General features: G+C 36.7%; 1 protein-coding gene across 1 annotated transcript in view; it reads right to left on the bottom strand.

Moving 5' to 3' along the window:
- The window catches only part of DACH1 (dachshund family transcription factor 1), a 464,060-nt gene extending 449,883 nt beyond the window's left edge, over nt 1-14,177 (bottom strand). The window contains exon 1 of the mRNA XM_011972024.1: nt 13,070-14,177. Within this exon, the coding sequence (XP_011827414.1) occupies nt 13,070-13,791 (722 nt within the window). The 5' untranslated portion in view covers nt 13,792-14,177. The remainder of the gene's footprint in view (nt 1-13,069) is intronic.
- Nucleotides 14,178-19,004: the final 4,827 nt, after the last annotated feature.

The following is a 19,004-nucleotide window of genomic DNA, read 5'->3' as shown; positions in this document are numbered from 1 at the left end:
GTCATTTCCAATTTTCTGCTCCTTGGACATGCTTGTATTCAAATTCTGGAACATCTATTCAGCATATCAATCCTAATTAGACAATCTGGGTCTGGAAAGGATGAGAGCTGGGTCATTTGCATAATTTAATCATAAATACTCAGTGATACATATTTCCAAATGCATTTGTACAATTATCTTTTCATCCTTGGGGCAATGGTATTAATATGATTAGGCAATATTTCTGGAAAAAACAGACAAGTATGCACTCTTTTTAACTGCAGCTTAGGGCGATATGAAAAATTAATTAATTTCTGAAGAAAATCAATTTCTCTACGTGACCACATTAGACATTGCTAAACCAAGACTCAGAAACCTCTCTCAATCACTACATTTTATCAGGCTCTTCTAAATTCTGATTAGTATTTGAACAGTTCAATAGAAAAACTGGTAATGTATCAAAGAGCATCTTAAATTTTGAAGAGATCTTTCTGCCTACTTTCTTTTAGGGCACACCACTCTGCTTTACTTTAATGCATTGTTATTTAACCAGTCAATGAGAAGCCTGTGCTTTTGGTGTGAACTCATCTTGAGTGATCTTTTATTAATGTACATTAACCAATTTCAAGGACAACAGGATAAGGTTACTTTGGAAAGGCTTTCTCAAGAAATGGATTTATATTCATCTAAAATAATCTTAATGCACATGGCACTGTTTATTATTTAAAAATTAGATAAACCAAGTCCTCTTTAAAAGTACCATTTTCGTAAGAAAAACATTGTAATATACTTAGTGGAGCTCTAAGAACCCAGGTGGCTAATCTGATTTTTTAAAAAGAGATTCTGCTTTGTATGTTAATTAGTACAAAAGAAAGAAGTCACATTTGTGAGTTTAAATGCACTATTCTTTTCTTTTCAATCAAATGAAAAAGTAGAAATTACTGCATGCAAATATTCAATATTCATTTAATTTGCATAAAGGTGCTTGAACAAATTTTTGATTCTAACAAGCTCATTTTTCATGCGTTTTGTCTTTCATCCTAATCTAGCATCTGTCATTCCTTTTTGAAGTTATTATCGGCCCAATTCCCTCTTGGACATGGTTGCTGGGTGACCGGTATCTTAGCACCCACTTTGACAGGAACAGATGTGAAACTGATCAAGAGATTTCCCAAGGGTACCTGAAATCACAAACAACTTTTGTGAAAAACAAACAGCATTCCTGTCATGGGCCCTTATTTAACCCACTCTCCAAAAAAAAAAGAGCAAAAAGTTTACTCCAGATCAAATATGCCATTTTAATTTTATTTCCTAAGCTTGGAATAAAATACTGTAATTAAATACAATTGTATTATATTTCACAAATTTGAATTTAAGAGGTCTGTTCTAAATATCAATAGCTCAAAAATCCAGATTTTGGTCTGTTTTTGGCTAGATGTTTATAGGTAAATTTCATGGTAAAATGTTTCTATTTCATGCACAATTTCACTAGAGTTTCAAAAAAAATAAAGGTGGGTTATGATGATAATTTGGATGATAAGAGTATTCAAAAAGATGAAATTCAGTTTGGTGTCTAAAAGCTTCCTATTTTGAGTATTGTGTACAATTCTGTGCAGTAATAAGGATTACTCTACTTTCAGAGGATTGGCTACAAAATAAAACTTCCCCTCTCCTCTCATGCATTTTATAGCAAAAGTTTTTAACGTGTCTTTATTTCCAGTTCATGTGGTGTGTAACATCAATCATTATTGGAAAGAGAGCTAGAAAGTGCCTCTGAAAGACAAAAAAGGTCATAGAAACTTCATATCATCACCATTACAAAAGTCAGATTAGGCTGCCTTTTCTGAAATAGATTATTTCTAAGACCAGCATAATGATCTTATGATCTACCTACTTTCCTTCCTTCCATCACAGAGAGAGTGGAGTGCAATAGCCATGTTAAATCACCATGAAACTACTTGGGGTACACTTTTAAATGAAATTAGGTATATAATTAAATATTGGTATTTTATAAATATGGCATCAAGTGATACTAGGAAACAGCCAAAGAACTGATACGATTTTTCATCTTCATTGAAATGGTAAATATAAGGTCAAGGCAGAAAAAATGTTAATTTACAGTGAAAATAAGTGTTTGTGGGTTTTCTTGACACTTAGCAGCCAACAGAAAAGAATAAACAATGCATGTTTAAAACTCCAAAGAGTTTTTCCTAGATGATCATGACTTATGATAGTAAGGAAAGTGGTATACCTTCCATCGGCAATTTTAATATGTTTCCTCTATTCCAAGAATTGATTTAGTATAATTATTTTTAGGGACTTTTATGTTTGGTTCTGATTGGGAAATACCCAATAACCACTTATCCAAAGGGTTTATTCAATGTCAAGTGAGAAAAAAGTAAAAAGTCTTTGGAATTATTTTTAATTTTTAATTTGAAAAGGAATTTGCTCACCTCAATTTCAAAACCCAATGATGGAATTATTTAAACATCATAATTGTAACAGCATATACATGTGTTGCCTTACCATCTATAAGATGTTTTTTGTGTATATAACATTGAGAACAGGTCATCTATATGGAGAAGTAGGTCTTGATTCTATAATCTAATGGTAGTCATTTAATACTGTCAAAGAAGTAGAGATGCTATGACCTTACCCATTTATATTAGTTATCCATTTGCACTTATATGACATAGCATAGTCCAGAAATTAAGCAAACTACTACACACCTAAATTCTTCTTTATTTGGAACAAACTTAACTTCAGTTGTCCAACTTAGGCCCATTTCACATAAGTAAAGTGAATCCAGCTAAAATAAAAATATCTTTTATGCATCCAGTTCATCAGTGACCACCTTCATTTATTATTAGTAGTAGCAAAAGCAGCATTCTGGAAACCCTGTCAGATGGTCCAACTAAAAGGAAAATTAGGTACATAACCATTTAAAATGTTACTGTAAGAAAAATTAAATATATTCCTAGAAAAATCCTTATTTGGAAATGTTATAACTAGGAAAATGTCCTGAAAAAGTTTCTTCTCCTACTTGGACTGACTCATTAGTAAAAAGAAATTGATTAAAAAGTACAAAATAATTGTTTATATATCTAATTAAATTTCTGTTTAAACTCCTTAAATCTAGAATGTATACATAAAAGGAAGAATTTTGCTTTAAAAAGTAACATTTTAATAGCATGAGAAAACTTAAATAGCTGCAAAATTTTGATGGCACTTTGGCTGAACTGTGAAGTATCACTGATGAATAATATTTTTTTGATTTCCTAAGAATATCAAGGTACTAAATATGGTAGCCAAACAGGTGTTAACAGAAAGAAAAATCAAATTTGACCCAGAAGGCTCCAATATTAAGGTTTGAATTGAGATCAGTTCATTCCTTTCCCATGGGGTAACTTGTATAAATGTAATTCTATAGTTTCATAAAAGCAGGTCAACTTTCTGTCCCTGGGGATCTTTTGGCAATTTGAAGCATGGAAGCACTGTTCCTGGCTACAAGTTCAAATCTGCATGTACCATACTGTCAACAGTGTGTAAGAAAACAATCAGTGAACTGCAGACATATATTCATCTTTGATTACAGTATAAACTTATCAGAGCATTCTTAGAGGGTAAGAATAAAGGTGTCAGAAATGAAAATCATAAAATATTTTGAAACTATTTTACTTACTTATACTTTTTCCTACCAGAAGATGCAAAAAGTAATGTGAAATATTTGTATTTATGTAAATATCTAAATGCAAAGATGAACTTTTTACCAAATACTGTGTACAAGGTTTTATATTTTTACAAAGTTTTTTTAATTCCATAAGCTTTAGATGAAGCAGAAACTTTTAAGTCATCACTGTTTTATAAGCATCTTTCTACATTGCAAAAAATGTATGCATGCTTGCACTCTTACCGATGACGTAATGACTTGACATATGCCATGGAATTATTGAGAAAGTAACTTATTTCAATTTAACTGGATCTTTACTAGGTGTTTTCAAAGACAATTATAGTCCACTGCAAGAAGTGGTAATACACATCTCCTTATGTAGACCTGCAGATTAACCCACTGACCTCATTCCTAACTCATTTCATTGATGGCAAAGCTTTTAGAAGAGTCTCTTTTCCTTTATGTTATGAAATTGTTTTCCTATCATTTATTCACTGATTCTAAAGGATATGCTTGCTCTAAGTGCAAGAAGCAATGAAATAAACCAATAAAAGAAATAGACCAAGGGCATCAAGCACATTTAGTGTCATTTAATAATGTACAGATTCTAATACTCAATCATTTAATATCTAATTTATACAACTAAAATAATTATTATACATATATTTTTAAACAGATAATTTAAAGTACATTATCATAAAAAAGGTTTAGGAAAATTAAGCTATGTTTTTAATCACTGCCCTAATAACCATATAGCCTTAAATATTAAATATTTAAAATATTTAAGTATAAACTACTTCTTTAACTCTAAAATTAATTCTATTTTTTCTGTTGTAATTCAGTAAAATAGGAACTGTTTTTTCATGTATTGTTTCATGTTTTTATGAATTACAAAAAGGTAAAATTAAAGCCAACTGTAATTTCCTAAGTTATTTGTCCTGTGGCCTTATATCCTACAGGTGTGTATGTATGTTTGCATGTGTCTGTGTGAATGTATTCCTACACAACATATATACATGTATGTAAAGGCTTTTCTACCAAATGCATGACAATTATTTAAAGCATAATTATAGAGTACAAATGAGCTAATGCTAATACATATAAAAAAATCCACCACAGGGTTCTCAAAATTACTGATAAAAATTTTACACTTGTTGCACACACAAGAACATCCATCCTCATATAAAATGTGTGACAGGTAATATGAAAAATGAAAGTGTTCCAGTTTACTCTTTTAAAATCAAAAGGCACTATTTAACTGTAAGTTAATAGTTAAATAACTGTAAGTGCCTAACTCAAGAAGATAATATCATTTTGAAGAATCAAGTTAAATAAAAATCCTAAATTTGAAACATAAAATGGAAAGTAATACTGTTGAATGCATCAGTATATTTTAGCAGAACTATGATGGGTTCAAAGATTTGGTATAACTTAAGTGATTTACTTTGTTCATATATAAACAATATGTTTTTAAAATATAACACTATGAATATAACAGCCCATTTACTGTTGCTATTAATAAAATATCAGGATACAGTTTCAGATTTTAACAAAATAGTCCATCTGCCTGATAAGTGAATGTAATACAGTATTTCTTAGTTAATATATTCTAGAGATTTATTTTCATTTCCTTTACTTAAGAAATGACCAGTGTCCCTTAAATGGAATTAGTAAGTATTTACTGCAAATGCTTCTATATGCTTCCATAAAATATCTCCCTTTCAACTAGCACACTTTCTTTCTTAAGATATATTTTGTTTGCCCTTGAAGAAAAATAAGGTTATTTTTTTCTTGTTGTAACTGGAAAGGCAATCTAATTATTTAGAAACATTCGATACCATACAAATTCAAAGATCATTTAACACTGTGACTTTTTAATACTTCATGTTTACCACTCATATACCACTCATATACCATTCATATATGCTAAGGAAACAAAAACATTTCTCAATTATTCAATGTTACCAATCAACATCAACCAATATACTATGTGGCTTATTGCAGTATTTGCTTCATGAAAATCATGCTTTAAAAGTATATCCATATTTTTTTTTTGTCAAAGATATAGGCTATTTTCAAAATCCACTCCAGGATTCTTAAAGATCTACTTACAGACAAATCAAAGTAGATTTATTTATATTTTTCAAATCATAGAAAATATAATCACCACGTTGTACAAATTTTTCTCCCTATCTAACTGAAATTTTGTAACCTTAGACCAACAGCTCTCCAGCCCCTGGTAACCACTATTCTACTCTCTGGATCTATGAGTTCAACTTTTTAAAATTCCACATGTAAGTGATATCATGCAGTATTTGTCTTTCTGTGCCTGGCTTATTTCACTTTGACTTCCTGCTAGAAAAATGTAATGCATTCCAGGTATTGTATTCAACCTATATAATACATTGTTATAGATGCTTCAGTTAAGTACTCTCTCTCTCTCTGTCTCTCTCTGCCTCTCTCTCTGTCTCTCTCTCTCTCTCTCTCTGTGTGTGTGTCTCTCTCAGTATCAATCACCATTCTCTAAAACTTTTTAAATAAGTAACTGGCTATTCAGTGTGTTGCTGTGCTTGTAGTTTACGACACTTCAATATACTTATAACAACAAAAAAAGACCAATTAAACAATCACATAGTGAGATTTCCAGTTTAATGAGTTGTCTTTGACAACTTCCAATCAAGTCACATACATTTAAATGTGCAGAAGAATCCCAGCTTGAAATCCTGGATCGATTCCAAGCCAATTTGGATCAGAAAGCAAAAGGACCACACCTTTTAAACAATGCAGTCATTGGCAAATGTAGTGTTCAATTTAGAAAGAATGAAAGATGATTTTTTTTAATGGGTGAATTTGAATGCTTTTCTCTTATAAAGGAAATCTATGTCCAAATAAACCAATACATTTTAAATGCATTTGGTCCAAGGTCCTTGACTTTGGGTCAAGTGGTGATTTGGGTCATTATACATGATGTGACATATATTTTTAAATTGGACATTTATCTGCTATTCATTAAACTAATTTTAATTGTATCATTAATTTGAAAAATAATGACCTTTTTATTGATTGTCTAATAACTAATTTATAGTGGATTGAAAATTCTTTTCATTGTCATTTGTACATTTGTATATAAAGATAATTATTAGCTGCCTAAAACTAGCAACACTGGATACACTCTTAACAAATTCTCAGAAACCGCCCTAAAAAAAATAGATATAACAAATAAAGTAATCCATCAGTTAATCTAATAATAACTAATTAGTGAGCCAAATATAAATATCTTATCCTTGGTATTCTTGTTTTCCAAAGCAATAATTTGGTAAACTAACATACTATGCTAATGAAGTCATTCCTGTATGTGACATTTGCTAAAAAGCAAATATCAGCAAATAAAAGTTAGTTATGAGACAGCCACAATAGCAAAAATTACTTTTTACTAGAAATATTTTTGGCAAATTGAAAAGACGGAAACAAGAAATTTGAACAAAATGTTTGCACATAGCCTCGCTATGCCTGAGATGTACATTATCTGTGCAGATCAGAGCCTTTGCTATTACACTTATCTGAGCTCCATTAGGTGGGCTTTTAATTCATAGTTTTCTTCATTAAAAATTTAATTATAGAACATAACAAACATAATAGAGAGGGGTCTCCTTAATGCAGTCCCAAAGCCTGAAAATATAATTGTATTTTTAGCTAGAATATTCAAACTACATATACTATATACATCTATTAATATACTACATGTAATATGTAGTATTTAGACACATGTGTGTACACACACACACACACACACACGCACGCACGCACATATACATCTCTCAAACTGGCCAATCACAATGCATTACCTCAGTAAGAAAATAGCACATGCTGACATATGCTAAGGTCATTCTATTTTTATAACAATTCAAACATAAAATGATAAAACTTTATCTTAATTACATTTTTAAATACCCAAGCCAATAATATCAATTTTTACATTTCCTGTTATTCTAAAGATACATAACGTGATGTGACTTTTTGTTGTTGTTGTTTTTGGTGAACAAGCTGAAAAGGAAATACTTGAAAGATAATTTCAAACAAAGTTTAACTTTTTAAAAGAACCAAGTAACAAAACCCTTAAAATAAAAATGTTTAATGAAATCTAGATGACTCACCTGTACCTATTTAGAAGGCATAGTTCAAACTAATTTCTTCAGACAAGGATTCAAAGGGAGACAGTTTACAACCTGTGAGAGTTTAATTTCCTATTATATTTTGCAATAGTTGTTTTCTATGTTGCTAATACAATGCAATCTAAATGACTATGTTACTTGACTGACAAAAGCAATTGTATGAAGCAATTTAGTAAAATAACTTGGAAAGATAAAATAATACTAATTGATAGTTAAAACACAAATTGTTCTTAAAATAACAACTATTTGGTTGCACATTAAGCTAATTTACAACTGCTACTTATATTCTAAAAACAAAACATCAAATGAGAAACAATAAAGCATATTATGTTTTCGTATGCTATTGAAGCACACGTAGTAAATCGCCAAAGACAAGAGTGATTTATGCTCAAATCCTGCCAAGACTTTAGTCAATATAGGGTGTCACATCTCAGGGAGTTGGGGGATGTAGTGAGGCAAAAAGAGGGTGGCTAATATTTGTCCAAGTAATTGACATGAAATTTGAGTGAAATTTAGTAGAATAATCCAAAAAAAAAAGCAGATTTGGACTTAAAAAATGAAGATTTTAAAATCATGTGTCAAATGTGAATACCAGAATTTTTCTGGAGGAAAAAACCCTGTCGTGTAGTTTATTTTATATAATGTTTGAAGCTTCACAAAACAAAATATTATATGTGCAAATCAAATTTCTTACATCAGAGCATTAAATGTGGAGTTCAGAAAGTAAAGTATCATCATAACCAGGTTCACTTTTAACAAAAATAACTACGATGTTATGAGAGACTAACTCCCAGAAAAACAACAGGTTTGAAAGAGATTATCCAAATAACTCAACAACTTATATCCTGCAGTATAATTTGATTTAACAAGGTAAATTCTAGGTTAGAATATTCTTATATTTTATTCATATACTAGTTATTAAAGTGTAATTTGCTAACACTTTTAAAGCATACAGAAATAAGTTGTGGGATCAAGCAAACTTTCATATTTAAGCTTTAGTCTTCTAATTATGCCCTATTCTTTTGAAATGATATAAAATGAGACATTAGGCGTTATTGGAAGCACTAATCTACTGCAATACAAAAACTTCAAAAGCAGAATCTCTTCATTTGAAGCAATTCTTTTAATTTCTCTGTGCCAAGTATTGTAATTATCTGTTAGAAGTGAATCTATATTTGTGTTAAACTTTCTATATCAATGCATAAGTCTGTGTCACTGAAAAGCAGGCAACAGGGCAAATGTTAAATAAATATAGACTGGTTCGGTTTGCCATCTTTATTAAAACTCCTAACCAAAAAAAAAAAAAAAAAAAATAGAGTCAAGAATTGGAAAATATTTTGTACTTCTTACACTATAATTTCATTCATATATTACTATGGAAACATAAAATTCTTTCAATATTTTGTCCATGGATGGTATTTTAAGACAAAAGAATTCTGTTTGTGAATATATATATGCACCTATAAAATATATAAGAATAACTGGAATCTACTTAAGTTAAATACTCCTCAAATCTAGGGTTACTTAGAACCTACATCACAATCTTGTTTGAAAGATCCTGAGACAAAATTATCTTCAATCATAAAAGAAATGAATATTTTAGATAACATAATAAAACAGGGTCGCTTTTTTAAAACCTGGATTCATGGAAAATTGAATCCTAACCCAAATCTACAAAAAGGGAACTGACTCATACAAACAGAGATTTGACCGTGTACATAATTACTTTTCTTTTTTTGTTGTTGTTATTTAATGGTAAGCAGTTAATTAACTGACCTCTGTTGCAACAGCCAAGTTCATGCAACTAATGTTTAGTTTTAAAATAATAATTGGAGGAAGCTGATCAAGGACAGACTTTGCCCTTTGACAACTTTTAAATATATTTCCTTAGGTTTCTTTCATGTTTTGAGACCTTTATTTTTTAGCTTTACTGTCTAGCAGGTGATAGTCTCTTTTTCATCTCCTTGTGGTAATGACAGATGGCTTCAACATTTATTCTAGTTTTCCTAGATAGCATACTAATGCAATAGCCCCAAGCAAATTAAATCCACTCTAAGGTTTGCTACTAACTTACTGAGAAACTTTGAGCAAGTTTATGAACCTTACTTTTCTGTAACATCATTTTGGTTCCTCAAAATCCCTGGTATTATTATTCCATGCTATTAAGAGAGAGAGATATAGATTCTGTAAAAAGCTGAGAGTGCTAAGATTTGATGTTTCTCATTTTATATAAATTATAACATGTACATGTATAAATTATATACACACATATATGGGTGTATATATAGTACTTTTATATAGTTTCCCTTCTTGCTCAGCTTCTCTTATACTCTACATAAATTACTCCCTTAGCCTGTCAAGTAGCTAGAGGAAAAAGAAACCAAAGTGAAATAAATCAATACATCTAGGTGAATAAATAAGGTTCTTCATAGCAAAGATATAAACTGGACTTGAATGAAAAAGTAATCAAAATTTTATAAATGCAAGATGCAAAACATTTCAAAGCTTTCAAAGGTAAGAAATAAGACAATAATGCTTATTATAATCATTAAAAATAATAATATAAGGTAAACAGTATATTTGGTGAAAGAGAGTTCCATTACAAGTTCTCGATTTCTTCAATCAGTGGCAGAGTTAGGAAAATCAAGGTAAGTATTTGCAACTAAACACCTTCTCAAGTTAATTACTACAATATTGCATGTATTTCAGTTAGAGTAAGCTTTTTTTAGTTGACATATGATCAAATTCAATACTAAATAAACAAACTTACTGCCTTTAACTTAAAAATAACTTGAAATAGGGTTTTAGAGCAACACATGTAATTGCAAATTATTAAGGCCAGGTGATTGAAACATAATTACAGTAGTGATGAGATATTTGTGAAGAGATAAACAGTTCCACTGTATTTGACTTATCTTGGCTCTGCAAGTTTAAACTCCAGATCTGTTGTTAACCTCAGGAGGAAAAAAAAACTTGAAAAAAAATTTAGTTAATAACTTTAAGAATATTCTCCAACCACATGGTGAGGACTTAAAATCTAGGCAAAAATTCAGGGAATAAATCAAGTTTAACACTGATTATAACACTTATTATAATACAGTCACTGAAGGAAGTTTTCTCCAGCAATTTTGTGTGTTTACGTATGTGTATGTGAAATGGACTTTAATTATCTAGTATCTAGTGTGTTGTAAGAAACACATAAAGAGGATTCCGAGGAGAGTAGATGTTTGATTACTAAGGAGAAAAAAAACAGTAGCGATTCACCAATTTACTGGATAGGCAGACAATTTTATAACTATCGTATCTGAACTAGCTTCAAATTTCACCTAGCTTTCTTCGTAACTCCAGAACAATTTTTCTGACCTGATTCAAATAGATTTGGGGCAAATATTTTATATTCTGCACGACCAAGAGCTCCAATTATCTGAGTAAATGACATTTAGTGATCTTGCTTCCGCAACCCCCACTACCCCCCATCTTTACTGCCACCTGTGCATACATTTGGGCGCGCGCGCATACACACACACACACACACACACACACACACACACACACACACAGCATTTACCCCCAAATAGTCGAAGGTTCAAAGCCCAAACACACCCATGTCCCATGGAACGAAGAGTACCTAAACACGGAAAAGAATTTCTGGCTAGGTCAGGATAGGACATTTGCTGGACTGGAATTCGAATCTTTTTCTTTTCTCAGCCTTCTCGGGCACTAAGCGAGAAGTCTTTCTCCATGGAAAAAATAGCTAGCGCTTTTTCAACACAATTTCCTTCTGGTCTCCTTATTACACTTCCTTTCCACCTAAGTTTCCCTGTCTCTGCGGGGGCACACATCAACTCCCCTCCTTCTCTCAATCTTCAAACTTATTTGGAGGGTACCGAAGTTTCCGCGCAAATTTTGCGCGCAGTTCCCACGTGCCCGCTTCAGGTCTTCAACTTTCCCTATTCTCTTTCTCCCGGAATCCCACTCTGAACTTTTGCCTCTGCACTTCCTTGCAGCGAACCGTGGGGACAAAGCGGAGCTGTGAAAGGGGGTGGAATGATCATCTCTAACCCGAAACTGACAAGTTGCCCCACTCCCGCCCCCTCTCGGTAGATCCTCCCCCACTGAGCGTTCATTAGCATAAAACTGGTCTGGCTGGGGACCGGTCCCGCCGCCGCCTCCGTGCGCGCGCTCCGCTGGGCTGGGGAAGCCAAGGAACAGAGTATCAGGCCCGCTGAGCATTCCAGTGCAAAGTGTGCACCTGCTCGCTGCTTAAGCTACTAACCTTTAAGAAAAGAGAAAGAAAGAAAGAAAACACACTTTGGAGAGAAAGAGACAGAGAGAGAGATAGAGAGAGAGAGCGCGCTTCGTGGCTTTCCTTCCTAATCTCTCCAGTTCAGCTTCCATTGAGTCTTGGGCACTCGGTCACCTCCCCCTACCGAAGAAAACCTGCTGGTTGCCCTCGCATCTGCCCCGGGGCCACCGCACCCCTTTATTTCCTTTGCACACGCACTCACTCACACGCGGACACACGCACACATGCGCGAACACACAGACCCCTCCCCTCGACGGGCTTCCCCTCCGGGCTTCGGAGCTCAGCTCCCCGGAGCTCATCCCCCGGGATGGCCCCGGTCTCTCAGCCTCGCGGGTCATTTCCCTCCCGACCTCAAAGTGCCCTCCTCGGGTGCTGGCCCGCTCCCTCGCCTTTCCCAGCGGGCCCCTCACCCGGAGCGCGTCTCCCCGCTCCCCGAGCCCTGCGGAGCAGGTCACGACCTCCCCCCGCCCCTGGGACGGCGCTCGGCGCCACAGATCAGCCCTGTCGGTGCTGGGAAGCGGGCGGTGGAACCCAGGTCCTAGGGAGCGCACGAACGCGGACGGCAGCGCTGAGAGGGGTCTCCAGGCGCCCGCGCGCCCGGGGCAGGGGGCTATGGCTCCAGGAAAGACGCCTTCCTCCTCCGGCTCGTCCCCTCCGCCCCGAGGCTCGGCTTTTCCCGCGTCCCACAGCAGCCCATCCCCGGGACCCACTGGGCAAGGGGCGGACCGGGCCGAAGAGCGAGGTCTGGGCAGGGTGAGGTGCCAGCTTCTCAGGGGTCGGGCGCGGCTGGCGAACCCCGAGCACGAGAAGAGAGGGCCGCGCTCGCCGGGGCGCGCGGCTCGCGGGCGCGCAGAGCGAGCGGCGCCGGGAAGGGAGCGAGGGCAGGGCGAGCAGGCGGGTGGGAAGGGGCCCGGGTGGCGGGGGCTATCCCCTGCGACTCACCTTGCGTTGGTGCAGTCATTATAGAGGGTCTCGAAGTCCTTCCTGGAGATGAGTTTGCAGCGGTTCACTCCTGGCTGGATGGCGCCCAGTCCCCTCAGGATGCGAACCTGTTCCACATTGCACACCACCGGCGTGATCTCCAGCCGCTTCAGCTTGGTGTAGACCGTGTGCAAGCCCCCCACCAAGTGCTTCAGGAACAGGTCGAAAGCCTGGGGCAGGCAGATCAGCTCGCAGCCCTCCACCGTGAAGGAAGCCACTTTGGCCCCCCTCAGATCCACCATTTTGCACTCATTATTCTGGGGGGTGTTTTCCACTGGGGACGGGGTTGAGTACACGGGTTTCCCGGGGAGGGGGCCGCAGCTGCTGCTGCTACTGCTGCTGCTGCTACTACTGCTGCTGCTGCTGCTGCTGCTACTGCTGCTGCTGCTGCTGCCGGTGTTCGCGTTGATGGGGGTGCTGGAGGCGACGCCGCCGCCAGCGCTGATGCCGCCGCCGCCGCCGCCGCCGGTGGAGGTGACTGTGGCCGCCGCCGCCGCCGAAGCAATGGGCTCCGGGCGGAACAGAGTTGGCCCAGAGGACGCCGGGGGTCCGATGGAAGGAGCCGGAGACGAAGTCGCCGAGGAGGTGGAGGTGGTGGTGCCAGAGGAGGAAGCAGACGTGGAGATTGGGGGTTGAGGGGGGACCAGCTGGGTCGGAGGGATCAAAGCCGCCGGCACTGCCATGGTCACATATAAGGGGAAACAGACGGAGGAGAAGCGAGGGGAAAAGTTGCCACACACCCCCGGGAGGGGAAGGGGAAAAAAGGGGGGAGAAGGAGCGAGGGGGGCAACAACAACAACTCCAGGAGAGAACGAGAAGGAGAAAGGGAGAGAAGGGGGAGAAAAGGAGGTGAAGGTAATAAAGAGAGAGCGCAGGAGGGGCGAGCACGAGAGGCGCTCTGGAGAGAAACGCACAAAAGTGTCCCGCAAGTCGAAATGCGAGTCCTCTCCGGGGGCTGGGATCGAGGGCTGGTTTGGGGGGGAAAGGGGGGAGGGTCGGCTGTTGTTGTGTGGGTCCCGGTCTAGCACAAAGTTAAGGATGAAGGTGAAAAGGAGGAGGTTTGAAGGACTTGGGCTCTCCCTGGCAAGTACATTGATCAAAGATTGAGAGGGGAATGACAGAGAGAAAATGAGCTGAAAAGTGCAGGCTGCCGGCTGGACGAGTTGTTGTTGTCACACGGTGCAGAGGGGAGGAGCTCCGGAAACTTGAAATACCCTTTGAAGCCGCAAAAACCTCACTCACTAGTATTAACCCAAATTATCCAACCAGGAACTCGGAGCAGAGACTCCGAGAGCGCGAGACACTGGAAAGGGAGCGTGCGAGGAAAGGAGGAGGGGAGGGGGAGGATACGGAAAGAAACTGTGGGAGGGACGGAGAGGAAAAGCCAGGGACACAGAAGTGGCGATCGGAAAAGGAGAGGGAGATCATCTACTTCTCTTCTACTACTACCGTTAGATTGCATGTCTCACATTCCATTTCGTTCGCGGCGACTGGTAATTTTTTCCAAAGCTTCTTAACAATCGCCCGCCAACTTAAACAGGAGCCAGAGCGCTCCGAGCTCTCCTTCAAGGATTTAGGATCCATCTCCACGCGTTTTGGCAATGAGCTAGAAATGAAAACACAGCCCCCACTTCATAATTGTTCAGAAATTATTTTGAGGAAAATTCACATGTAAGCAAAGCGTAACGTTCTTTTGCATATGATTGTTTTATTTCTCTACTAAATTATTTATATAAAGATAGTGAACAATTCCAGGACAGTTTTCAAGTGGTGAGAAGAAAGTCAGTCCGAAATCGCTTAAGAATAATGGAAAGCTCGGTATTCAATTCCATATTTCCTAATAGGTTGTGGAAAGAAATGCTTGACTTGATGTGGATTATTTAGAATAACTTCACTGTCGCCCCAAAAGCCAGTCAGAAATACCTGTTAAACCTAGAGATACCAAGGAGATAAGGCATCCTTGAAGATTTAGAAAGTGGAAAAAGGCTTTTCTTTACCCAAAACTCTGTAATTAAATCACCTGTCTTACATAGTAACCAACTATCCTCATGTCCTTTAAGACCCAAGGCCAGCTGCTAATGTGTTTTTTGGACAACACAATAGTTATTTTTTTTTTTTCATGTTTGAAAAGTGCTGCTGTAGTTTTGGAAAGTCCTTTTCAATTTGTCAGTAAATATATGTTTTGTAAATAATGAGAAGAACAAAAACAAAGCTCACTAGTTGACTTGTAAAGACGAGTAGCTGTGCTTAAAACAACATGAGGCTGAGTTTAGACTGGACTCTCTTCCTCCTTTCCTTCCTCTTTCGTTTTCTTCTTTTTTCTAACTTGTTGCATTGAGATATTTATTCAAGGATTTTTTGACTAACATATGATTTGAAAATGGGTCAAATCTATTTGCTACTCATATCTCCAAGTATCTTCAATTAGTTAGCCTTTGAACCTGTCTACACATGTTCATTAAGTTTATAAGATATGAAGCAATGCTTTAGCATTTGGCAGATTTTTAAAATAAACTATTAGTAGTAGGTTCACAGTGTTGGGAAATTTTATAATACAATTTTCACCATTCTGGTGTTGAAATGATCACATTTCTCTTTATTATTTTAAGCCTTTGAACTCTGTGAATCGTAATGTCAGAAAGTGCAAGAACTGTCTACCGAGAAATAGAAATATGACACTATGGACTAATTAGTGTATGATTTTACTAAACTTTTTGGGACATAGCAGTTAAATCAGGAGGCTTTCCTGGGAGATAAGAATTCAGAAAATCGATTGTTGCAGAAAAGTCCATGAACTTCCGCAAGGACAACTAAAGTTTACACAGTTGTTTGGCCTGGTTAACCAATGCATTGTAATACATTCAGAAATATTTTTTATTAATGTTTTAGTCTTCAAATTTGTTATCAGTTAAAAGTAGGAATTCAATATATATCGCATTTATCAAAACACTTCCTTAAGTGTTTTTGCATGTTTTAGAAAATAGTACTTTTTAAAGACATGCCAAATTACTATGTTAATGAGGGGAGGGGAGGAAGAAAGTATTGAGTCCTGAAAAGCTAATTTTATTTTGGAATTCTACGCCTAACTTTAATAAATTTTGATATGGTTTTAAAAGACTAAACTATAGTTTCATTAAGTTCTAGACCCACAAATGGAAAAATGGGAATTAAATATCAAGCATCTGCCATTACCATTCTCATTTTTTACATTTCCTTAAACTATCACTCACCCAATACCTGCCACATTCAGAAGCTACAGACAGGAAGTAATGATAGCAGTCCAAGCCATAATCCCACCTTGCTTCGAAGCAAACTCCAAATTTTCTACTGTAGGGAAACCTTTGCCTTCCAGCACGTGCTCCACTCAGAAGCAGGGCTTGGAGACATTTGCCCCAACCTGAATGAGAGCTCTGGAGACTTCCTTCCCCTGACCTCAGGTCCCCTTCGATCAAACAATAGGATTAGAAAAGACACATAGCACAAATTAAAATACGTAGGAAATAAAAACCTTGACAATTTTGAAGGTTTTATCTTTTTTCTTTCCTTTTCTTTTTCTTTTTCTTTTTCTTTCTTTCTTTTTGAGCAATGTTGCCAATGAATAAGGCAAACAGTTATTTAACAACAGCAGATAAATCAACTTAGAGATTTTGAATTCTCACTCCATTGCATATTTAGCTTTCAGAGCTTTTGTCTTGCTTGTTTATTGTTTTACATCTCCGCTTGTTTCAGGTCCTTTCCCTCCATCTCCTCTTCCCCAACCTTCACTCAATTTGCATAAGCAAAACTCAAAGTACTGTAACTGATATTAGAAAATTCTCCCTGTGTGTTGTGAAGATGTATTGTGCTGAAATCAATAAGACTGTTTAAAATTCAAAGACCTGCAAATCGTTCTGTTTGTCCTTTGATAGGGCCTGTGCTGATTAAAATGCTACCAAGAAAGCTTAATTGCTGCACTAATTAAGAAGTCTTTAATTTCTTTCCTAGGATATCGTTTGAAGCTTAGCTTGTACTAGTTCAGGGAAGGTATTTTCTTCCCTCCCTCTACCCCCTTCTGGCCCCTCCCCTCCCTTTCCCCGTCCTCCCTTCCCCCCCAACCCCCCGCCCGACAACGAGATCCCTACGAATGGGAACTAACCGAGAGAGTGGTCTCAGGTCTTGCTATCTATTACTTAACAAAAATCGGCACAGGATGCAGAGTTTAGTACAGTATGAAATGCAGTTTTGAGAAGAGCTGTAAGGTTGCAAGAGACAGTAAGAAAATACAAAGTAGCTGTTGCAGCTAAAGTCCCGATGAATACCTGGATGACAACAGACACTTTAGCCCGATGATGAGGGCATCCTATTTGGTTAAAAGGGGCAGTGACAGGGAAATGAAACAGGGACACATAAAAACATACTTTCAAAACCTGTGGTTTAAAAAAGAAGAATAAATCTGTAGAAAGATGGACTTAGAGTTGGGATTTGGTAAGTATCATTTTATTTTATGAGTATGAAAACATGAATTCTATGGGGATTTATTTTTGACCCTTTTTATAACCCAGGGAAGCACAGCACTGTATTACATCCATTCCATTCTTATCTATTGACCTATTTTATTCACTGATTTCTCAAGTGGGGAAACTGACTAAATGATTTCACAAAGCTTTCTCTGTAATCAATAGTCATTTTTTTAGGTTTATTCATGCTGCATTATAATTCTGGTAAACGACTGCAAAGCAGAAGATTGTAAGAAAGATACAAATATTGACAAAGCCAGGATAAGTCATGTCTTTAAACCTTCAGAGTTTCAATATAATAATTGATATCATTATTTGAAAAGAGGGAAATGCATATTTCATAGCATATAAAAAACTAAAATGATGGAGTAACTTAAAGGCAATATATATCTGAATGTATTTCTTGAATATCTCAAATTTTCCTAAAAGCTTAGAGTATCCTCTTTTTATAGCATCACTAAGTGAAACGGAAACAATTTGGGCATATGCAGAAATAACAAGAAGAAAAGATTCATTGCAATTTTATTATTTTAATTTTTTCCCAAGTTCTCTTAGAGACATGCACAAAAACATACAGATGTATATTCCAGATATAGAATGAATCCCTTTCAGTGACAGGACAAGGAGATAAAATGCTTAATAGATTCAAAAGGAGATTTACCATTCTGAGCACGACGTCACTCTAATTATGTTTACTCTAATTGAAAGCAAGGTTTTTTGGAATCTGAAATTACTTTCAGATTTTTTTTTTTTAAATAATGCAAGTAGATCAAATGTTGATCACAAGCATTTCAATCTTTCAAAATGTATTGGAAAATTAAATGAAAAGTGGAGTTTGGTACAAACAATGCCCCAGGGCAAAAAACAACTAACACTAGATTTTCCAGTCCAGCCATAACACAAATCAATTTGAGCACACTTCTATGGCCAGACTGCCAGATTGTTATGACTGCTAATTCACTCAATCAAAGAGTGCATTAGCACACCCGGCACAAATAGCTTTAACAATAGAGTGCATTTCTCAACAATTCCAAGATATATCACAATAGAGAAGTAAAGAGGAAGATCATTTTTACATCTACATATTTACTAATGGACCTGTTTCCTTAGGAGAAAAAAAAAAAAAGATAAACTTCAAGCATAGGTTTATTAAAGAGCTATCAAAGTTTGGCAAATCTAAAAAGATATCAGGGTACCAGTAGTTCACTGACTTTGTTAAACGTTTCTCAGGAGAGAATCCAAAATTGATGTTTGCACTTCAGTAGTAAATCATTGAAGATGGAGAAATTATGCCAAGTGACTGTCTCAAGCCTTTTTAACTCAGACACACAGCCTCCTCAATCAGCTCAGCAGATAAACCTCAACTACCTTAAGCAAAGACTTCCTTACTTTTACACTTT

This window comes from Mandrillus leucophaeus, unplaced genomic scaffold (genome assembly GCF_000951045.1).
Source record: "Mandrillus leucophaeus isolate KB7577 unplaced genomic scaffold, Mleu.le_1.0 Scaffold126, whole genome shotgun sequence".
Classification (NCBI taxonomy): domain Eukaryota; kingdom Metazoa; phylum Chordata; class Mammalia; order Primates; family Cercopithecidae; genus Mandrillus; species Mandrillus leucophaeus.
This window is presented reverse-complemented; position numbering and strand designations above follow the sequence as displayed.